At 41.9% G+C, this 24,594-nt stretch overlaps 2 protein-coding genes across 2 annotated transcripts in view; both read right to left on the bottom strand.

Moving 5' to 3' along the window:
- Window positions 1-15,255, bottom strand: part of skib (v-ski avian sarcoma viral oncogene homolog b) — a 28,728-nt gene extending 13,473 nt beyond the window's left edge. The window contains exon 1 of the mRNA XM_026308071.2: window positions 14,362-15,255. Within this exon, the coding sequence (XP_026163856.1) occupies window positions 14,362-15,255 (894 nt within the window). The remainder of the gene's footprint in view (window positions 1-14,361) is intronic.
- Window positions 15,256-16,939: 1,684 nt separating this feature from the next.
- tmem51b (transmembrane protein 51b) lies at window positions 16,940-24,380 on the bottom strand. Its single transcript, XM_026307221.1, has 3 exons — window positions 24,149-24,380; window positions 19,272-19,707; window positions 16,940-18,476 (listed from the first exon to the last, which is right to left on the bottom strand). Exons 2-3 carry the CDS (start codon window positions 19,691-19,693, stop codon window positions 18,026-18,028), a joined length of 873 nt encoding a protein of 290 aa, XP_026163006.1. The 5' UTR covers window positions 19,694-19,707; window positions 24,149-24,380; the 3' UTR covers window positions 16,940-18,025.
- Between the last annotated feature and the right edge of the window lie 214 nt (window positions 24,381-24,594).

Here is a 24,594-nt window from a genome sequence, read left to right as displayed (position 1 = left end):
TTGGAAATGTATTTTCCTGGATAATTTTATTGCACAAGAGCCTGTGTTTTTCTCCATGGCAACGGCATAATAGTTGATCCCAACTAAGCTCTGACTCAACAAACAGAACTCCACAAAATACCCATTTCACCGCCAGGGTTTTCCCCCTCGCCCCGCTTTCCTGCAAACCCTGCCCGAGACGACTTTAAAACAGAGGTCGAATGATCGCATTGACCATGAATGAAGAGACATGCTGGAATTAATCAGGGAACATATGTGAGATGCACAGAGAAATGGCTTTACCGGCTCCCACTAGGCCCCAGGTGTTGCATGGGTTCAGGCTTCTTTGCGGGCCAGAGCCATGACAAGTCCAGTATAATAGGACAGGCAGCAGCTGGGTACTGTTAACCTGAGGGAGCCTTATTTAAAGCAACAGCAGGTTCAGAACAGATATGCTGGACAGATTATTACATAAAAGTCTGTCTCTCTCTTGGTCAGCTGAGGTGGAGGGCCCTAATGTAGCTGCTAAATGAGAAGACAGGCCAGGTATTAGTGTTGCATGCCTGAGAGGACAGCATGATGTATGCAACTATGTAATCTTCACAGCCTTTCCCTGGGACAGCAAATCTCTAAGACCTACACAATGGAAACTGACAGGATAACCTACTGCACAAGAGACTATTTCCATAAAGTGCTACAAAAATGCAAAGTATGTTGTGCTGCAAATGAGATTAAAAATCTGCAGAAGCTGTTAATCAGTTGTCGTTCCTACATTTGTGCTTTAAAAAGTCTTTTTTTTTTTAAAATCACTGCCATCATTTAATGTAAAGGCAAAGTTATGAGAAGGAAACTGAAGAAGTCGTAGTCTTCCCACCACCTGTCCTTGAATCACACTCATCACTTAGCACCCCAGGAGAGGATTTAGTTTGCTGCTTTCTCATTGGTGAACCATCAACCTTCTTGTCTTGACTAGTTAAGGCCATTCCTAAGAAAACAAGACGTGTCTGCTAAACTGTAACCTAAGACAACAGAGAGCTAGGCGGCAGTTTCAGCTGCTGTCAAGCAGCTGTAAAGCTGTTAGTGTGTGTGATTGCTTTCAGTCTTACAAGCCTTCAAAGGATTCACCCATGCAAAAAACACAAAATCAAACAAAAATTATCTTTTATTTGTTTCATATAAGGTCATTGCAAAGGGGCATAGTAGGCTGCCAGTGTTTCTCTTTGCCTGTCCTGCACACCCTGTCTACCTCGTAGTGAGCACAGAGGAGTATGCCACAGGGAGGGGAGGCCCTACACAGGAACTCAATAATAACTTTCAGCAGTCTAGCCAGGAGGCTGGAAGCCCAGACTGCGGCTGTTCCCTCCTGTCTACGTTCCTCCCTCTGCACAGCCCCACGCTCCTCCCTTCACCCCCCTCCTCCTGCTGGCCTATGTCTGCTCCACAGGACTGATGTATTCTGCAGACGGGCCAGCGCTCTTAAAGAGACACAGGCCACATTTTTATCCCCTGATTCACTGCAGTGGACGGAACTACTAAAGCAAGAGCAAAACCCCTCATTTCCAGTTTCTCAATCAAGGGCCAGTGCTTTATTTCACCCCTTTTCCTAATGCTTAAAACACTGACATGATGCAAAATGTGAGCGAATAAACAGGCCGAAGTATGTTGAGAGGCTCTCAGTGAAACTCTGGGTGGATAAATTCACTACGGCTGGCTTTGAAGGTGCCTTTGATGCTTTCTTTAAAGTGTCAAGTGCAATCAGTGTTCTTGGCAGCAGAAGTATATTTAATGCCATTGTCATGATAATTTGTGGAGACACTCAAATAACTTCATAATAAGGAGTTTAGAATGGCAGTGATACCAGTACGGGTGCTGCTGCTTTTGGTGTTGCACTACAATGTTTGCATAAAAACAAGGACTGCATCTAAAAATGATTTCTATCATTGATTAATGTGAAGATTACCATTTAGCTAATCAAGTCATAGTTTGGGCTATAGAACATCAGAAAACTGATCATTGACACGCCAAAAGTTGTCTATAATCTTAATAGCAAATTCTTACATTTTAGAACCTGGGATCATTAAGTATTTCGGCTCCGAAAATGAGCTAAACAATTAATCAATTATAAAAATAGTTGTAAGTATATTTTCGATTGAGCCGCTGATCTGCTGGTCAATTGATCGACTTTTGCACCCCTGGAGACACAACGGCATTTTTAATCCAGCATCCACTGCTACTGGTTTATTTGTATCATTCAAACTACAGTAAGAAGTCAAATGGTTGTACTTAATGTTAAAAATGTGCACTTGATGTGAGAAAACAGAATGCAACATAAATAAGAACCTGTGTTACAGGTTTCTTGGTATTACCCTTTTCATTCCGACTATTTTACGAGTTACATAGCAAGCATAAGCTGCCCAAACAGATCCATGTTGAGCTGTATACCACAGCAAGGAAATGATTAAAAATTTAATAGAGCTGAGTGACACAGAAACCAACAAGGGCATGCCTGCCAAACACGCTCTCGCTCTTTTACTGTCAGCACTTTTCTCCTTTTTTATATACAAACTGGGTGAAGTGGCAGAGGGGCAGAAAGCCTAATGTCAGACTGGTTAGAGAAAGAGGTCAGTGCAACTATTTTGTCAGTGCAACACGTTGAATTTTTTACTTTTCTAACGTAAGGAGCTCAGAAATATATACACAAAAAAAATATTGTTTTCCAAGATTACAGTGGGTACTTACAGAGTGCCACAACCTCCTATTAACTAAATATCGCAAAGGAACGTAAGGGTTAACACATCTCAGCTGCAGCATAACAAAAGATGAAATCTCTATGGGAGATATCAGTGCCAGAGTCAGCAAAGCAGCACAGTCCTCTGCAATGATAACCCCATTCTGGAAAACCTATAATGCTCAGCATCCAACTTCAGATGGACGAGACAGCTCATGCTCTTAAACCTGGGGAAGAAATCTTCCAGCAGAACATAACTGAGACTCTCAGGGGTGTCTTCATCTCTGAAATCTCCATGAGAATCTCCCGGGCCTCAAACTCCAGTATTTTCATATCTTAACAATGTTGTTATTCCCACTTAAGTTATTCCCACTACCTGACTCTAAGGCTGTTTCTGGACAAAAAGAGAGATCCTGGATCATACAAAACAACTTGCTGTTCATTACTCAGTGGTGCATGGGGTGCTTTGGGAGGTTGACACATACCCAAACAACACCAAGTCATTGAATCATCAGTGTTTACGCAGACACATCATTCTGCACCATCTGCAGGACCCAGGTCTGATCTTCTGCATAGCATAGCAAGCTGACAGTAATGCAGCAACAAGGGGGCACAGTCACTGAGCTTCAGTCTTCTGAAACACTTAAAAGAATCACATAGCAAGCTCATTAAATCAAAATAGAGATCCCTTGGTCAGAATATATCTTAATTCACATTAGCATCACCAGCTTCACAGTGATGTTAAATCCTTTGCCCTCGAACTCTGAAACTGTCACCTCCTTCACCTTAGAAGGCAGATGCAGGATGAAAACAAGGCAATGAACTTCTGACCTATCATTCAGACTGCAGAGGAAGCTTTGCAGCTTGAGGGCAACCAGAGTCCACCATCCACTCTGTCTATCCTCCCCTCAGTGTCTCACCCTGCCATCCCATAAACCCCCACTAAAAAACTCCTGCTCCCCCTTTTATGGCTGCCAGATGGCGGGGAGGCCTCCTTGCCTCTGGACTTGCCTCTCTAGTCTAGTAAAACTAGTTGACCTCAGCAACATAAAAACTGCTATTTATGAAAAGACTTGAAACAAAACACAAACACCCTGCCACTGAAACAATCTCCAAAGAACCTTTTTACAAGATGAGAGTAGGACAGCAGAGACATCAATGGAATTATACAACTGCACTAGGGTGGTGGAGAAGTCCAGATGTAGCAGCTACACCCAGGTACATTTTCTTTTCTCTGTGAACGGGTTTTATTTGCGTGCCTTGGGTGTGAGCGCAGGACTTTGGCAGGGTCTAAATTTCTCCCTGAGAAACGGAGAAGCAAAACAAACAGAGCCGTCTGCATTCAGGTCGAAGCTGAACCACAGAACCACAGTCTGGCCTGCGGTTCACAACATTCTGTTCCAGCATTGACTTCACCTAAAACAAACACTCGCAAGACCCGTCCACCTCAGCCAGAGGGAGAGGAACCAGAAAAAGTGCAGATTTGAACGCCATTAACACATCCCCTCACACACACAGCTACTTCTCAGACCAGTGTATTCACCAAGTGCTGGGCAAACTCAAGTCTTTTCACTCAGTTGTCACTTGTGTGGGAGTTGTGCCCTTTGACAGCATGCTCGGACCGAGTCCAAGGTTTGAGAGCGTGTAGAGTTGGGTGGGAAGAGGGTTAAAAGGCCACAGATCGCCTCGTTATAAAAGAGCAGTCCAATCAATGGCTTTCTTTTACTGCAAATCAATATAAGTGATTATCTACTCTTCCAATAACAACTTTCTTCCCCCCTCTGCTCACCTCAGATGTCCCTCTTTTTTCTCTTTCTTTTATTTGTTCAACCAGTTGGAATCTACCGTTTATGTCCTGCAATTCAACCTGACCTCCAGGCAACCTCTGGCATGGCTGCCTAAGCCATTAGGGCAGGGTTATTAGTGTGATAAAAGTTTACTGTCCCTCCAGTCACTCTGCACGGCTGCTGTTTAACGCCTCTGAGGAATTAGTCTGTGGGACCTTTCACACAACAGCTTGACCACGAGGGCATTTGGTCAGTAGGCCAACTGACAAATACACCTCAGAGTAAAATATTTAATCCAGATGAGTGACTAAAGCAGCAAATACAACAAACAGAATGCAAGGAGCACTGAGCGAACCATCCTACATCCAAGTCGGGATGATGAATCAAACTACAGCATCCCCTGTGTGTTGGCTTTGTGGAAATATGTAGATTTGAGGGGGGGGGCAGCAGTGGTTTCTCCTGTGCGGCAGAAGTTGTGGGCAGCCGAGCTAACTGCAACCTCAGCACTTCTCTCCATATTCTCCAGTTTCATGCCAAGTGAGAGAACAAAGGCAGAGCTAAGCTGCTGCAAAGGTAATGAGGACAGAGACATGCAGCATGGGAGTGTGTGCCCTCAATAATGAGTACTGCTGCAGTCTATGATGGAGTCCTGTTGGACTGCAGGAATAAAAATCCATGCAGCTGCTGCAAGAAGCCACTCAGCCTGTAGTCTACCCACAGACAGCAGTAACGGACTGACTGTAGCCCACCCCTTTTTACACTGCAGCTCTGTCTACCACAAAATGGAAACCACAGTGCGACTGGAATTTGCTTGGAGACACAGTGAAATCCATGTAGTGAGACAGTAAAACTCCATAGTTTAGCATCAAATTATTACAGCAGAAAAGACAGCAGGCTCTTGCATTTCAATGCAAAGTAAAACTGTTACCAGAAAAAAGCAGTCAAGGTGACAGATCAATTAATTCATATGAGGCTGATACTAATAATGCACTGTCAAGAAATCAATGTGCCGAATGAGTCAGATGGCGGAGCAGAGTTTTCACAAACGACACAAGCTCAGATTCCTGACAATGACAAACAGTGCGAGCTGTGGTGTGAGGCATTTGAAGAAGAATAGTGCAGCAATACATGGCACTGAGGAAATCCACATGATTGCTAAAGGAGAATCCCAATTAAACTTGAGGACACACCCTTTATCCACAGTCTGCCAAAGACTGAACAGAACGCTCCAGCTCACAAGTTGGAATCAATAATATAATTAAGAAGTAAAAAGTGTGTGAATGGAATTTTAGAGCAAAAATAAAACTCCTCCAAAAAGAGAACCATGTCTTCTGGATGTGGTATTCATTAAAGCCCTTCTGTAAGCCCAAACAATCCCTGGCCTTTTTTTCAGTTTTTAAGTGAATGAGCACCAGTTTGCTGTTCTTGCAGGATGAACTCCATTTTCTTACAAGGAAAAAAAACCTCTAGAACCATGCACTATAAAAAAATAACTTAACTACTAAAGTAACTAATTAGTAGTAACATTGAATGAGTATACATATATTCTAACATTATTTACCCTAAATGTCTTTCATTTTCAATTTGGGGGCATTCCACAGAAAGACTCTTTTGGCAGCTCTTGGCTGTAGAGCTGTGTCAGTGTTGGTCCATGCCAGCCCCACCCCATTAAGGCCGAACCCTGCACATCATGTGTTTCCACTTTACCGATAGGGTGGAAATGACCTCAACACAGTAAAAGATGACAGGGGTTCTAGTGCTGTTCACCAGATGTGAGTAGAAAGAGAGAGAAAGAAGAGGAGGAGGATGGGGAGTGAAAACCATTCGCCAGAAGAATTTACTGCAAACCCCTGAGGAGCCCTGTGATTGAGGGTTCAAATCAAGCTCCAGAGGTTCCTGGTGTATCTCAGCGGCACTCAGTGAGCACATACTCTCCTGGCCTGACCAGACACAGAACTGCAAGCACACATGTGGTCATGCACATACGCACACACACACATACAACCCAAAAACCCCACCGTCATTCCACTGCACCTGCTAGCAACACAAAAGCCACTTCCTCCCTCAGAGTCTGGCCAAGCCCCTTTATCCCATTTAGTACAGCCTGCACCACAACAAAGGCTGAGAAATTAGGGAGCTGTGTTGATGATAGAGTGACTAATCTCTTTGGAGGGACTCATTATATCAGCAGCCTATACAGTTCAGCAGCTGAAATGGGTGAATTAAATATGGACGTGCAGAAAAGGGTGTCTTTGTGAAGATGAATGCACCAACAATGCCCGGTTATTACCTTTGGAATAATTCATACATTCCATATGGGACAGGTGCCCTGGCTAAACCAGTGTTTTTTTTTTTGATTTAACACATTCAACTAACAAGGACACAAGTGAATTGATTAGCTCTAAAATATGTTTGTTTAGTGCAATAGCCTAGTTCAAAGCTTTCAGCTTGTGACACACACTTCCATAGTAGATTATAGGTGGCAAAAGGAGGGTTAGTTCTTATTTTTTAAATATAATCTAATGATCTGAAAAGTAGCTTGATGTTTTATTAGATGTTGTGCGTACCAGCTCTTGACACCAGCCATACACTTCTTAAAACACAAGACACAAGAATAGTTCCCATCATTACAGGATAAAGGGAAGGCTTGCTCTATTTCAGGCCAGGGCTGTCTGTGCCTGCGTTTGTCGACTGGCTGGAAATAAAACTAGACGCTTGCCAACGCCACAAGCGCAAGGAGGCAAATGACCGTGCTGGGCGGCGGACACAGTGAGCACAGTGTGGTGCAAGTCTGCAACTATTAGACACCTGCAAAACAGGGAACTTTTTGGGGGGTGGGGGTGGGGTAAGTGGTGTCCTCAGCATGTGAGCAACTGTGTCCCAGCCAATAAACGTGGACCCTGCTGTATTGATAATAAGAGCAGAAAAAGAAGGGTGGGGCAGGTGGCTAACTCTTCAGCGGGATGCATTTGCAGAGATACAGTGCATTTTGCTTTTTAATAAAACAAAACTAACAAGGCCAAAGAGGGGAAAGTTTCACCTCAACAGATGATGGTGTGGCAAAAAATGAGCATGATGGATCCTGGGGTGATAGTAATACTAAATAAATAACTTTCCCCCCTCACTGCAATAGAGTCTGCTAGGACAGCTGTGCTGAATTCATTTGATACGGGTGCCTGCTGACAATACTGCATTGCTCCATCTCTGCAAGAAAGCATGTCGAGCTGGTTTGAAGAGCACATGGGGGCTTGCAGCTTTTCACCAACACGAAATGATTGTTCTGCTATACAACCCAAAGCCCTACGAAAACTAAGCTAAGAGAAATAAACCATGTTGTGAGCTGGTCAGTTCAGAGCTCCACAGTATGTGCAGATTGTCAAAGAGAGGACATATTTCTCTTGGATCAGATTTTCAGATGTGTCCTGGCAGCACAGCAGCATTTGTTCATTTAGTGGGCCCTTGAAATGAGCCTGGAGAAGGAGAGAGAGGATGGTTACAAGGTCATCCTGACAAAGAAACACTACCTCTCCATTTATTTCTGTCTATCCATCTGTCTATCTACTTACCTACCTATCTATCTATGTATCTATCTATCTATCTATCTATCTATCTTCAAAATGAGACAAGCAGCCCTCACACCCCTGGAACAGCACAGTGATACATGTGTGGTGTATGTAGGCCACTGAATACAGACCGATACAGCATGCACTCACTACAGTGGAGGTGGAGATCTAAGTATAATACAGTGTGAGGGGGAGTGCAGTAGGAGATCTCTGTGGAGGAGAGGAAGACAGGCTGTGTCTGTATATGTCTGTGTGTGTCCTACAAGGTTGAGGAGGTGTCAAATGGAGGAGGTGAGCAATGGTGGTCAGGCAGAGAAGGTGTCAGACAAGGGGGTCTTGGTGATGGAGAGGGGAGGCTTTGTATGGTTCTGGCCTCTGGGAGAAGTGTGTGTGATGCAGAGTGGAGGAGGAGTTCAGAAAAGAAAGTAGTAGCAGCAGGCTCATCAAATCACAGCATGGAGGTCACAATGAAAGGGGATGGACAGTGAATGGAACAGGGTGAGGTCTCTGTACTGTAAGAGGTCCATGCACTGCGAGGTCTGTGAGTACATATGTGTGTGTATGTCTGTGTTCTGGCACGCTTCTTTGAGCCCACCAGCCAGAGAGCACGAAGTTCTTATTTAGCACAGGAAGAGCAGCTCTGCTTAGCAACCACAGCCTCCCTCCAATCACAAGCCTACGGAGCAGACTCCGACTGAGGACGAGTCCTTTCTGGGAGTGTGTGGAGTCTGACAGAGGCCTCAAAATGTTGAGGCACACACCTGCCCACACGCGCAAAAATATACAAAACAGGTCTGTGATGCAAACTATTTTTCTGTAATCGAGTTCTGAGCCTTTTGGTCACCAGCAGACAAAGACAAAAAGTACCTCCACACCAGTGTGTGTCTCCTGTATTTAACTGTCTTCTGAACTCAGCAGAGAATTCTAAGTTAATCTAAACCATCCTAATCCTAAAATAAAATATGCATATCCCAAAGAGCAAGGAAGCCATGTAAATCCCTAAAACATTAATTTTCCTTTTCCCGCAGCCGCACACAGCACTGCACAGCAACTTGGCACCACACCAGTTGCAAGTGAACTGATAACGGCCCCAATTGTGATCTGCTAGCCATCAAAACAGGAGGCATGAACAAGATTTGGACCAAATGCTGTCTGAACACTGAGCAGTCTGTTTGGTTTAGCTGCGTGAGCTAATCCTCCTGATAGCTTTGGAGGTGGTCGGTGGGCGGATTGTAGGCGAGAGCAGCATGGCGATTTGTCATATGGCACCAGCAGGGCCTACTTCTGCTCTGGCTGGAGCTCCATTAGCACATTTCCAATGTGGTCTAACAGTTTTGTAGCTGTAGGTCATTAAGGAGAGACAAAGAGAAATTTTAAGGGGATAAACACTGCATTCCTGCTTATGTCTCTGGTCACAAAAGCACTTCAGTTGGTATGTGCAATTGCACTGCTGGTATCTCCATGTAATAAATGCATTGCAGTATATCTAATTCATGCTCTAATTGCAAAATTCCAGAGGGACTAGTTATAAATTGTGAGGATGTTTTGAGTGGGCCAGAAAAGGAGGAGAGAATCCATGGCTGATATTCAGTGTGTCCATGATTCTGAAGACACTGTCCAGAGAAGAAGACGGTTTTGATGTGCACTGTGGTCTCTGCATTCCAGGAGTTATGTAGGATTATCAGAGTTTACAACCCCCCCTCCCCGACTGCAGCAGCTTAGTAGCTCAGCCAGCAGATGCAGACTCCAGGATTTCCTGTCTTTGCACCAGATGGGCCTAACTCTTAATCATGGGGCTGGAAATCAGGAGGTGATCGAGGAGGAATTGATGATGATTGTGGAATAACACTAACCCAATGCAGGCATCTGTTCTGCCACTAACGGACCAACTGACTGACTGACTGGCTTGTTGACTACAGTCACAGCCAGCACTCATCTCCTCCCTCATCTCATCATCACCGATCAACAATAATCATCCTCCTCCCGCAGTGTAAGGGTTATACAAGGCATCTTTCACATGCTGTGTCATCTGGGTTTAGAGGGGAATGGGGAAAAACACTGTCCACATAAACTGATCAAAAATATAAACAGAAAATACTAATATAATATCTCTACATGTAACCAGATAGTGTTAGTTTTGTTCTGTGAAGGTGAATTTGCTGAAAATATTCAATTTAATGATTGTATACAATAAAGTGGTGATGGCATTTCTCTAGCTCAGACTTCAGTATCAGAAATCAGTGTCATATTTGAAATGTTTTCTCTTTACATAAATATCTGTATGTGTCTATATAAAAGACATGCTATCAAACATTTTCCATTTTTTGTTTGAATTTTCAATGTGTCCCTGATTTTTATGTTTGGTATTATATTTCTCACAAATTTTGAGGCATCTGAAACATATCACCGCATTTATCTTTGTAGAGGACTTTGATCAAAAATATTATACCTAATCACTCTATAAATCTGAAATACGTCTGCATAAGGACAGTAATCAAACTGATATTCCAGGCATTAACTTTAGTCCACTGTATTATACCATATAATTATTTGTGTAAAGCAAACCTTCAAAAACTAATTCTATTTGATTATAATTAAGCTTACATGGAGAAATTTGGACAATGGATATTTGTAGAATAACTATATTATCATTATATGATTTCGCCTGAAGACAGTAAACAACCATACTGAATTACCATCCAGTCCTTTCTCTATCAGACATGCAGACACCACTACAGGCTCCAATCTGTCTTTGAGCACACAGCCAGGAAACCAGTGACATGGCAAACTCACAGACGTGGATTTCCCACCCTGTGTGAGGCTGGAGGTTACAGACCTATCCACATAGTGCCTAAAGGAACAAGACACAAACAAAGAGAAATGGCTGCACTTCACAGCCTGTGAATGCCCGGCCTTCACACAAAAGAGGCGGCAGGTCTTTAGCACACATCACTCATGACAGAACCCCAGCTGACACCCTTTTAACACGAGGGTCACCACTGCCCGAATGGAGGCCACAACCCTTGGGAGCTCGCAACACCCTTTTGCCTTGACACGCCATCCCTGCTTCGGCCAAATGCTCTGTCCAGCAGTTGAGGTGATGGTCTTTGCAAGGGGGTTGGTCAGTGGGGAGTTGCGCGCTGTGGAGGTGAGGGGGCTGGGACTCAGGCGACTGCTCTTAAAAGATTCATGTTTTTGAGAAGGATAAGTAAAAGAAAATGATTTAAAGCCAAGCAACAAAGGAACAAAAACATGAATTTGTTGCACTGGGAATAAGATTTAAAAATCTGCTAAATCAGAACCAAATGACACTGATTTAATTTTTTATTTGAGTAATGTAGGTTGGTTGGGTCTTAGCTGCCTGGGTCAATGCTGGGCAGACAGGCCCATCAAGCACCAACGATATGCACCATGTCAACTTTCAGAGCTTCCCAGAGGTCAGCAGACAGATGGGAATGGAAATGAGCCGGCAGAGAACTCATTTTAATCTGGCCCACGCAGCTGATCCAGTCATTACACTTGCCTGTTTACATGCAAACGAACTTGTACACTTGCTATACCTAGACCCCCACACACAAGTGCAGATATACACCTACCTGATGAAAAAAGTTGGCAAGATATGTTTTTTTGGTTTATTTACTTTTAAATATGGCTAATAACCAAAAGCAAACAAACCTTTACTCTTTGACATACATTTGATGGGTATGCACCAGGTTTTGTGGCTTATTTCACCAAGTGAGGAGAACAATGTGTTAAGAAATGGCATAAATTGGCCTCAGTTGACTGGCTTTAATATCCATTCCATTAAGGAGGGCCTACACAGTTCTCCAGAGCCCCATTTTATTCTCTGCTCAGTCAGATGATTGATCCTATTACCTTAACTTCTTAGTCATTTTTTACACTTAATTCTCAGAAATATTTGACTTTGACTTAAAAACATTTTATGCATTTCCAGTCCTATTTTTTTAAAAGACTTTCATGCTAATCATCCAGTTAACATTCAAATCATTATACGCAAGGTTAAACACAATGGCGCAAGTTATTTGAATTCAACATTCAGGTTTCAATAAAATTTACATTTTTTGGCAGTGTGCTCATTGCTATAATCATCTAGAATCTAGATCCAAAAAATCCAAAAAAAAAAAAAAAAAAACAGCACTAAAACTTATATGTTTGATTAGACATCAAGCTGCAGTTGAGAGTTATGTTTGTTACCTGTCCACTGAATATCTCTCTCGCCATTATCAGACAGCCATCTGGCCAATGGACCAAACACAAGGCCATGTGATTGGATGGTGTGAAAAGAATGGGGGAAGGCTGGGTCAGTGTCTTTGGGGAAAGGTCAGGGGTTACGGCCCTTTGACAACACATGTCAAGGCCTGGCTCACACACCCTGCATCTTCTGAATGAGAGAGTCTGCAGCCTCCTCTCAGCAATCTGCCCACATCTTCACATTAAGCAAAGAGCTACATGACCAAATGCTGGGTTTGATGCAAACCAGACACAATGGCTCAATGGTCCCATTCCTTCCTCTGCTCCAGCTTCTGTTTATGAGTGGAGGCTGCAGTTTCTCTAAAAGGACTTTTTTACTTTCAGGCCTTACAAATAAAAAGAGAAATCATTCTTAATCACACTTAAATCTCTCCGGACAATTCCAAAGTGCTTTGAAATAAAACATAATTTTCTCAAGAGCATCTTCAGGCCATGCCATATCTGCAGCAGCCACCAGGTGCATAAGATGAGGTGGGAGTCTAGACAGATGATACAGGCAGAGGAGGTAACCTTCGAGGCTCTCTCTTATTAATAAAACACTCTGACATAACAGGGGAGGCTGAGGCAGACAGATAACACTGAGTTTTTGTTTCATGGGTAAGCTGAGCCGAGCGTAGTCTGCAAGCCTCCGTCCGGTCTTTCAGCAGCTTGGCCTGTCAGGCTGATGTATGGGAGAGCGCTGGTGTGCAGCTCCCCGAGGACCAGGCCTGTCTGCTAACTGGGACACAACTGACACTGAACCACAGCAACCATGCACTGCCCCCTCCGGCACACTCCCTCCTTGATGCTCAGGCCCAGTGTATATCAAACACACTGAAGGACTGTCAGAGCTCACCATTTTGAGAAAATATATAACTCACAGGTGATACATCAAAACCTGCTGACTGCAGTTGGGAAGAAATTAGTCACAGGTGCAAGATATTTGTGGACTGTACAGACTATAAAGATTTTGTCAGGAGCCTGTGCCCAATTCTAAAGGAAACGTGATATAAATCAGCTGTGGACACCCATGTGCTGAATTCAAGATCTTAGCATAAATATTTTCAAAATTTAAAATGAAAACACAGAAGATGCAATCCCATCATATCATAACTCATCTTATCTACCACTGATAACCTTCCTCTTAGTGATAAATCAGACATGTTTCTATTAGATAGCATTTTTTTTTTTTCAGCATTCAGAGTGAAAGAGTACTGAGGTTTCCCTGTGAGACATCTCCTGGCTCCTGCTCAGAGACTGGAGCAGCACCATGGTGATGCACAGAGATGTCCACTCATTAGCAGAGCCCCACACAACAGCTGCTCTGTGACGAAAGACTGTCCACCTCATCTCCTGGTCCATTGTCCATCTTAAGCATCTCTGAACCACGCAAAGAGCCATGAAGGTGACACACACACACACACACACACACACACACACACACACACACACACACACACACACCTTATCCTATGCTGACCAACCACAACCCTTTATACACAGACACACACACACACACACATTTCCATATCCCAAACCTCATTAAACTCTTATCCCCTTTCTCACCTTGTGGCAGTATAATGGGCTCCCCTGCCCCCTCTTCTTCTCTCACTCTAATAAAATATATCATCGGGACTCAATCTATCATAATGCAGATGCCCTTGTTTGACCCCAGGGAGGTGGTGGTGGGGGTGTTTAGAAGGTGGGAGGGATGCTCAGCTGATAGTCGTAGGGTTCACTGTCACCTTTTTCAGACATTCATAAGGTGAGCGTGTGTTTATTTGAGCTGTGTCAGGAATATGGGGGATAGGCATAGAAATATGTCATGTAATATGTGCATTGCATTTTAACTCTATTCGGGGTTGCCTATTAAGACTGGCATCACTTGGAAAACATACAATCAATCAAAACAGACAGGCTGAGAAACAAAGTTAATGTTCATTAATGCAGATGCCTTATTAGGCCTGAAGCTGTAGAAATATCCAGATACAAACTAAACAAAACAATGTTTGCCTGGTCAAAGACAATAGTTAATAAAAGAAAACAGACTTACTCTACAGGATTTACTGGACAGCTTTCCCGTCAGATCATATTTTCCTTTTAGTTCTTTAAGCAGCTGCTCCAGACGACTCTTCTCCTCCTTTCCGGTGTAGTCCGGGTCTAAGAGCACATAGGCCCGCCAGTTGGCGGAGTCGAACCCCCAGTGAACCGTCCGGTTCTCGAGTCTCTTGTGACTGTGAACCACAAACTTATGAGGTGGGAACATGAGTCTGCAGTCCATGCACTGGATACAGGCGGCAGTCGGCCCGGTGTACATTTCCGGAACAAACAAGCCTTTACACCGACCGAAACATTCATGATACACTTTGAAACTCTTCTCCGTTCGCTCCAACTCCAGGGAGCCCAACTCCTTGTTGCAGTGAGGAGGGTAAGTGCCGCCGTAGACGAGAGCGTTGCAGAGGCGCTCAGCATCCGTCTGAGTGATCAGCCCGCAGGACGGAGCCGAGAAAGGCAGGATACCCACCACTTTGAGGATCTCCAGCTGGTCCGCTGTGCACCTGGAGCAGTAGATGTGCAGGTCGTCACACACGGAGTTGATCTGCTGGAGAGAGAAATCTCTCAAGACACTGTTGAGGACCTGCGGCAGGCACAGTCGCTTCTCGCCGCCGACCACAAAGCAGGAGATGGGCTCCCGCTCCAGGACCGTCTCGCACCTCTCCGTGGAGCGGTCGGACGGGATGAAGAGTGGACCGGACATTATCGGAGGTGTCTGGGTTGGCAGAGTGAGCACCATTTCTGCAGATTTTCCATCTTTACCGAATAGTGAGTCCTGGTGCCACCGAGCGGAAAACGCCGCCGGTCCACCCAGAGAGCGCATGGAACTCAGATGAAACTGCTTCAGAGTTTGTTGAAGTCCGGGATGGGGCTGAAAGCTCGTGCCCTCCATGTTGTAGCCGGTTAGAAAAAAGAGTTCAAAACTCAAAATGAAAGCTGAAATTGACTTGTCGGATCAGGCGTCCTCAGCATCCGGCCACACGCTCAATAACGCGCATTTCCATGTCACCGGAGAAGCTTCCCAGCGCATCCATTCAGAAAACTGAAGGTTGCTGAATTCATAGGGGCAGTTCCTGTGAACAGACGCAATTAAACTCAACAACTCCGAAACACAAAACTCGTATTATCCAACGCACAATCACCAGTAAAGATGTTTCTATGCGCTCCTGCGGTTTTACGCACTCCTAATGTGCGCCCGAAATATGCCTCGTCTGCTTAGTCTGGCGTATTCTCAGTCTGTCTCCCCTCTCACTCAGCATGTGAGTCTCTCTCTCTCTCTCGCTCTCCCCCTCTCTCTCCCTCTCTCTCTCTCGCCCTCTCTGTTTGTTTGTGTCTGGTTCAGTCATTGAATTCCAGCCAGGAATGTGACTGACTCCCCGGGCTGGCTCTTCCCTCAGCCAGCTGTTACTCCCTCTGCTACATGGCAGCTGCACGTTTAAAAAAAAAAAAAAAAAAAAAAAGACAAACCTCTTCTGAACCGAAGCAAGGGTGGAGCTGAGGAAAATATAGTTGATACTTGGAAAAATTAAGGAAAAAAAAAATCAAATGTTTGTATTTCTTTAAAATGACATACTATGGTATATATATGCTAAACTTGAAACAGTTGAAACACTTGGTACATACACTTATTCAAGTATTTTACTCTAAGTATAGATTTAAGGTAGGGTTTACTTGTCCTTACTTGAGTATTTCCATATTATGCAACTTTTTACTTTCAAACCAATACTTTTTACTGTACACTAATATACACGTATGCACTAAAATACACATATACACCAATGTATATGACAGCTCTGGTTACTTCACATCTTAAGGATTTAAAACTCGTACACTACCTAAAAGTGTATAAAATAGTTAAAACTAACTCCACATAATCAGCAGTAAGGGCTATTTTAAAAATGCTGCTTGCATTTAAAGAAATGAAACCTTCCTCTGACCTATGGAAGCAGGAAGAGATTGGGGTTAATGTTGCAATATGGATCATTTACTTATTTCACATTTAAAAAAAAAAAAACAACTGCATGCAAATGAAAATCTATCAGAACCATTCATGTTCATAACCCTCATTAAAATTCAAATAATTATAAAAATATCAAGTATTACATCATATACTGATAAAACCTATGTTATGGAAGGAGTATTAATTATGTATCATCTGGGCCATTGGTAAAAAAATTGAAATATAAAATCTCCAGCAATATTATAATTAAAAAGCAGGCAAAGTGGGAAGTCTGTGCATTCTATTCTTAACATTATTTCTTACTTTATTAACACCTTCCCTCTCTCATATATCAGCAAATAACTTTACACTTTGCATTAGCCTTATTTATTCTTAGCAAAGACCCAGTTCTGTTTAAATCTAGTAACACTGAAGCAATTAGTTTGGGCTTTAACCTTTTTTACCCACAGGAGGGCGCTAAACCTATTAAACAATGAGCGCTGTAACATGGAAACTGATGAAAAGCAGAAAGTAAAATAGAGTTTGACACATTAGAAAAGAACATAGCAAAGATCTACACATAGATTTTATTAACTGAAAGTACAAAAAAGTGCATCTGAGCGTTTGGGAGGCCCAGATGCTGCATTTAGTGTTTTTTTCCTGATCATTAGTGTGTATTAATATTTGCAGAATTAAAAGTTTAACTAAATTTCTGTGACATTTTGTATCCCAAAAATCATATCACATCCTATAGGAGTATTTTACTGTACCACAGAATATTTATCCATCCACTTCTTCCTGCTATCCGGGGTGGTGGCGTGGGGGTGGGGTGGAGCCAATCCCATCTGGCATTGGGTGACAGGCGGGGTAGACCCTGGACAGATTACCTATCACAGGCTGATACATAGAGAAACACTCACATTCACACCTACAGGCAATTCACCAATTAACCTAACCTGCCTGTTTTTAGACTGTGGGTGGAAACTGGAGTATCCCCATGCTGACACGGGGAGAACTTGCAAAGTCCACACAGACCCTTCTTGCAGTGAAGCGACAGTGCTAACAACGGCAACACTGTACCAGCCTTCTTCTCTTAATATCTATATCAAAAAGATAATTTCACCTGAAGATTAGCCATTTAAAACAACTTACAAAATGTACTGACAAAGATATTAAGTTTTTGGCCTCACTGCATTATTTTTTTAGTTACAAATCACTGTTCAGCATGAGATACTTTTTCTACTTTATTTAGTACTACTTAAAAATCTCTGAAGTAATTCGTTACCATTCCACCTCTGAATTTAAAGTTATGGTTTTTGAAATTTTCCACAATTCATAAAAGATAATCAAAATACAATCATTTCCAATAAAGCAAAAAAAAAAAAAAAAAAAAAATACAACAGGCTTTTAAATAAAACTGAAAGGCCATCCTAAGATGGTTATAGATCTTAAAATAAATTTCAACTGTGAAAGCTCATCCTTTCAAACAGAATAATGCATTATAACGGAATAAATATGCCAATCACAAGCTTCACTGATAAAGTTTCACTTGAAAGATTTCCATTTTAGGAGTGTCTGCACAGCCTCCATTGTGCTGCTTGCAGTCACATTTAACCTACTTAAGACTAACATGGAAATGGGTTTTCAGAAATTAGTTCATTAAACCAGAGATATTTTTATTCATGAGGAACAGGCAATAAGGGAGACATAAGAAGAGACTCTACTATAATTCAGGCATCTTATTTTCATACTGCGGCGGTGGAGTGATGGGTTCTATGGTCACTGGGTTCTGTGTGGGGGTGCGGATTTGGAGGCGGAAATCCTTCATGTGCAGTTTGTCCGATTTGATCCTCCTCACAAGGAGGGGCCGCAGTAAACGGCTGGCCCGGCTGCTGCTACGGCTGGGCAGGCTGGGGTTTGATGTCAGGCCAGGAGGTTCAGCCTGGGGCTCAGCAGCAGGCTGGGTCGAAGCTGGTGTGGGATCATTAGGAGGGCTGTCCTCAGTGGAGTTGTTAGTGGGCTCTGTTCCCTCATTTTCCACAGCTGCTATGATGTCCTCATAGGACGGCAGCTGAGAGGTGCTCTGTCGAAGGTTGCTTTGACGGACAGGGTAGTTACCACTGCCAATGACCTCCTCATAGCTTGGCACGTTGTACACAGTCGGGTCTGGAGCTCTGGTGAAAGGATAAAAGAGGTGACCCTCAGTGAGAAAGCTTTGTAAAAAAAAAAAAAAAAAAAAAAAAAGTGCTAGAGAAAGTGATCACACATATTTCATAAATAACATTTTTTTATCCACTTGGGGGCAGTGGAAAGAAGCTGTGAACACAACACTGACATGATCACCTTGAAGTTACTATGGGAAAACATGTTAGCAAATACTTCCCTCTGTACACATCCAGCAGACACAGAGTAATATTTGGACTCATTTAGAGTCATTTTATGTTCACTGATTAATCAAAGTCCAAGAGTCGCTCCCTTTCATCTGGTGCCAATTCTCTGTGGATTTGTCTCTATGACTGAACCGTTCCAAATGGTCATTTTAATAACAATAAAGCTTATACACTTTATCTGCTATGTTCCCTTTAGCCCATCCCATAATATCTCAGTACTTTAACTTTGGTTGCAATCACAACCAAAGTTGAAGCAATCACAAGATTCACAAGATTTCAGCAGGTTCTAGGATTTTCCCAGCAGAGTTTTCAAGACAGACCCTGGATTTACAGCTACATGTAAAATGTGTTAACGTATGAACTACTTTGTTCTTAACCTCAACATTATTTACTTTTTTGGGAATTGGAATCTCTTCCTGGGAATTTTTTCAGAGGGATACCACTATCAAACCTTAAACAAAGGAGCTATAAATATGTCAGTTTTAAGTGTATCAAAGCCTGGACATTGACACATTTGCGCACATACAGTTGCAAATAACACTGGAAGTATAAAACAAAAGCAAACTGTAAATGACTCACGGCTCTTCCTGCTCTCTGGCCACATGGCCCATGAGGGGGGCTGCCGTTGCCACTGGCTGGTTTCTTCTTCTGTGTGCTCTCCTCTTGCTCCTCACACCAAGGCAAATGGACAAGAACAGCATGGCTACTCCGACTCCAACCAATACCATAGCCACGGTTGAAGACTTCATGTTGTCTGATTCCTTCCCAAGGTCATCCCCACTACCAGGCCCTGCAGTAGAGTTTCCTGATGCAGTGGAAGTGCTACTTGAGGCCTCTCCATTGTGGGGTATCACAGTCCACACGATCATGACAATACCCAGAGCGATTAATCCGACTCCGAGGGCGCACAGGGCATAATGGGCCCCTGAGCTGCTACCCTCTGACCTGGAGGATCTGTTGGGGCGGTTGTTGCCACCACATACACCCCTACTGGAACACATCCCTGCAGGATAAACTGCAACAAAGACAACCACCAATATAGTCAGAAGAAACTACAGATAAAGAGTCACAGACAAATTCTAAGAAGAAATCTGCCAAAGAAAAAAAGCTTCACCTAAGGTGGCTTTGGTAAATACAATGAAAATGACAGACTTAAGGATAAGGAGTGAAAGGTGTTTTGGTTTTTTTTTTTCAAGATTAAACAGCATGGAGGGCAGTTACTTTAATATTTTAGGTTAAACAAAATAACTGAAAAATATTAGCAATAGATCATATAGTGGATTATAGTATCAAGTTTTTTTTGACTTGTCAATGTTTTCATCAATACACGTTCATGTTGCTAATGTTGCATATCTCCAGCTCTGCTTTGTGCTCTGGGAAAGTGTGTCAAGCCTGTTCAGATTTGCTTCAAAACATTGCATAAGCAGCGCTACATTGCCAAACTAAAACACATTTTATTGATGCAAGAAATGGTTCAAGACTACAGTACCAGTCTTCTGACCAGATCTGTGCAGCACATTTGTCATTGTTGCAGTAATGAATCTGGCTATATCTGTGAGTTCATCCATGGCTTGTATACTCTTATAACAGTGCAGCAGGACTAAGACAGGGGGAGAGCAGAACAGGTTGTGGGAAAACAGGTTGTGAGAAAACAAGTGCAGTGGTAAGCCCCCACATGTCTTAACATGTTATCTCATGAATTTGAGAGATGGAATGATTATGGGGAATGACTCAACCTCCTACAATGAAGTGAGACAAAAATTGTCATGTAATGGTGACTGTACAGGTCACAGACATAAAATGAACACCTGTACAGAAAGCAATTCAATACAACAACCCTACAGAACAACTACTTTTGTGATCTATATACTGTTACTTATTTGAACAAATATATTGAAAGTCTGTTATTCACTCTTTTCCGGCTCCGTTCATGGTCTTTACCAACACCCCTCACATTAATATGGCTCTTTAGCTGCTACACACTCCATGTTCACCAGCTACTCACCAACTGTGCCTGTCTGCTGTCAGCAGGTAGCACCATCATTATGCATATCAGAGCTTTTGCCTGCTGCGACTGAAAATTCAGGTGATAATTCTTTGTAGGTTCATAGCTACAAGCAACTCATTTCACACTGTCACATTCCTATTTTAAAAAATTTGATTCTAGCTGCTTTAAATGCAAACCCATTTTTTAGGTTCACTGAACTAGGGCAAGACACCTTTTTTCCAGAAGATCTTGAAATTAAACAGCATACTCACATTTAAAATATTATATAATTATAAATATAACAAGTGTTTATTATTCATTATGGTCAAAAGGCACCTTTATTTTTAAACAATATTACCAAATTCCTTGTTAGCAAATATATATCTCCATTAAATCACAATCTAAATGTCATATAATCATTTTAACAATAAAACGGCAAAGATCAGGAAATTTAATAGTCAGTTGCCACTGGATGTCATAATGATTGCAAAATTCATGACGGAATGACTTATGATGGTGATTATTTACCCTAAAAATTGTAAATAATGAAGGAAAAAAAAAAAGATATAATCTTTTTCTATCACTTTTTCCTATCACTGTTACTATGTTGTGGGATTTAAATGTCTTGATTAATCAAATACACACAAAAAAAAAAAAAAAAAAAAATCACACTACAAATAAACATTAAGTGAAATTGTTGAATCCTGCACACTGTCTACACCAGATTTATCAAAATTTGAACCTTATGCCACTGGCCAAAATGTTTATGACCAGTGATGGGGAATTCAACAATTTCTTTTGGATGATTTTGTTCTTCTATGCACCTATCTACCATTAAATAAGAGTGAATTTAAACTACTTAACAATTTTAGTTAAAAACATCTTACAACTTGTTACTATTCACTCCAAACTTACAGTTTGGACATTAACTAGACTATTTATCAATATGTGACTATACTCATTATTGTAAATATCTTTGGGGACGTGGATGATAAATGACCTGACCTTTGCCAAGCTGGAAATACAAGAAACATGCCATTAAAAATAAACCCAACCTTGTTAGTTGAGCCATTTTATACCTATGGCTTAAGACCTAAATTTATCATATCCATTGCAGCCCTCAAGCATTAGTACAACCAATTACAGGTCTTTATTACATTATGTCACTGTGCCAGGAGCTATTTAACAGCGTCATTGTGCTATATGAAAATGATCTGTTCAGGGGGATCAGAATATGTTTATTTGTTGAGAAATTCTATAATTTTGAGTCTTGGAGATGGATATGTATCTCACAATAATAGTTCATAATAAATTATAGGTTAATCCTGTACAATGTGGTTGATCTTTTATGTAGCTTATAATCAGTTAAAATTTCGAGGATCCGACTTTGGTTGCTCTATTCCAGGGACACACAAGTCTTCACATTTTTTTATAATCTAAAGAACAACAGTTTATACAAGTGCATCCTGCAATTGTTGTCTGTCTTGTTGTCCCGAAGTAGTGATTACGGGATAGGCAGGGAAGATAAAATGATGTTAATAAACGGGTCCTGAATGCTATGTATATGGCTATGTATGCTATGTGTATGTCTATGTATAAGGCTGGAAGAGCTGCTGAGAACTAAGGGCAGGAAAAATTGATCTGTGCTCCATTGGAAGATGTTACTGGTGGATTGGTATATTTCCTTATGATAATAAAACAGGTGTTTCCTTCTTTTCCTGCAGATATTTAACTCCAGTTTTTTGCCAATTCAGCTTTTTGCTGCTTATTTGACACTGACATGGCTGCAGACACTGCATCAGTGTTGAAAAAGGAAGTGACTCAGCAATCTGGTATACAAAGTTTTATCTCAGCTATCAGTAAAACCTGAAGTCACAGAATAAACACATTAGCGATAATTGCATATTATAGTCTACTGACTTTCAGCAAAGTGTGATAATATAAATCATACCATTAAATGCAAAAAAAAAACACATGTATAAACTAACCAAGCAAGTTATTAGGGGAAACAACAGTTGACAAAACAACCTCAACTCCACAGGTGCACAGAAGTGTGACAGGTTTCAACAAGAGACACAATCTGCCCATTAAGACTGTAAGATACTGTCTAAAGCTCCAGGACAAGCAGACACTCTGAGTAAAATCAAATGGATTTCATGGTTAATTTTGCATGCAGTTTTCATATAGTAATTCTAAAAAGTATTTACATGATTATAGCCATATTGATGTCAGCCATATTGATGAATTTGTATTGGTGGATTCCTCTAGCTGAAATGTTAGAATCACCCCTAATTAAAATGTTCAAAGTTTATCATTTAGAGCGATCTATTAGCTGAAATGGAGTATAGTATTTATAAATATACTGTCAGTGTGTAATCACTGGAAAATATCAACGGTTGTATTTTCTTAGTCTTCGAGGGGCCTCCTGTCACAGAAGCAGCTATGTTGTGCCACCATGTTTCTACTGTAGACCAGAACTGCATTTAGTTTTAAAGGTGATGGCCACTGTACCAGCTTGGAAACAGAGGATGGGGGTATTTAGGTTGCATTCTGCACTCTCACCACTAGATGCCACTAATTCATTCACATTTTACTTGTTGTAATTTTAAACCTGTACATGCAGTATAATCTCAAAATGCGAACAGAACCCTAATTATTACTTTAACCAGTGGTTGCTTTTCTCAACATTTTCTCAAGGAACAATATCAACTGGTGCATCCACGTTGACAATTGGATTTCAGGTGTTTGTAAATTAAACTATAGAAGTGAAGGTACTTATTCTACATCATTGATTTATCTGTTTTACAAAAGTGACTCCACCATTCAGGGGCCTGTCAAACTTCACTTTACATAGACATCATATGAAGTAGTGTACGTAGTGCAGATGGCTGGCATGTAGGGGTCTACTGGAATAATACCTCAGTCAGGGACAAAATGAGGTGACTGAATAATATCACAGCGTTGTGCTCAGTCTGAACATAACACTAGATGCTGCCCTGTGTCATTTCCATTTCTGGTGGCTCTTTTACTTATGCATTTAGACATCAACCTTGAGCCCTGTGAAGCCAGTGTTGCATGTCTCCTGGGCAGCATGTATGGGTGTGTCCTGTTTAACATCAGAACAAAAAAAAAAAAAAAAAACAGTAGATCCTGCACAGAACACAGACTTAATTGTGTTTTCCATTCGACTGCCGTATGATTAACATTAACAGCATTTACAATTACACACTTTAGTTTAGGATAAGGTTAGACGTGTGTGTCCGTCCTTCAGACTGACTAACTCAGCGCATTCATTGTTTGGAAAGTTGGAAAGCACGTCAGAGGAAGGACCTGTCCCTCCACTTTGAATCCAACGAACCCGGACACAGCTCGGGTTTTAACACATCACAAAGAAAGTGTAACACCACCGACCCGTGACCTGTGCTTAAACTGCACATTATCTCTGGTGGCGATCGCGAAGAGGCCTTACCTTTCCACCGCTCAGCCTTCCCTCCTCATCGGTGAGTTACCTGAATCACGCAGGTGTTTTCAGGAAGACACAGGGGAAGAGGAAGAAAACATAGACGCAACAACTCAGGTTCAACTCAAGGCGTTTCTTTTAAAATCACGAAGCTGACTTATTCTTACAATGCTTACCCCTACAGAAAACAATATAACTGACAAGAACCTAGTACAAATTCCAACCCGTAGTGAAACCTCGTCTCCCGTGGTTGTAAAGAGTGTCTGTGACCTGCTTCCCCTTGGTCCTAGCGCTGCTCAAGTAAACTTCCTCTTGGGACGATTTGTGGGCACAACCACAAACTGATTAAATGAAACAAACCGAAAAATAAAACAACACGATTAATGTCCTGGTTAAGCTTAGAATTGCTCTTGTTGTTGTTGTTGTTGTAGTTGTTGTTTTTGTTATTGTTGCTG

Source organism: Mastacembelus armatus, chromosome 5 (genome assembly GCF_900324485.2).
Source record: "Mastacembelus armatus chromosome 5, fMasArm1.2, whole genome shotgun sequence".
Lineage (NCBI taxonomy): Eukaryota > Metazoa > Chordata > Actinopteri > Synbranchiformes > Mastacembelidae > Mastacembelus > Mastacembelus armatus.
Note: the sequence above shows the minus strand (reverse complement) of the source record. Positions and strands in the feature narration are given on the sequence as shown.

Excerpts from the sequence above, each read along its gene's own strand:
- tmem51b (XM_026307221.1), bottom strand. The coding sequence starts at position 19,693 with ATGTGTTCCAGTAGGGGTGTATGTGGTGGCAACAACCGCCCCAACAGA. Across the intron at positions 18,477-19,271 it reads GCCAGAGAGCAGGAAGAGCC|AGCTCCAGACCCGACTGTGT; the intron begins GTGAGTCATTTA and ends TCCTTTCACCAG.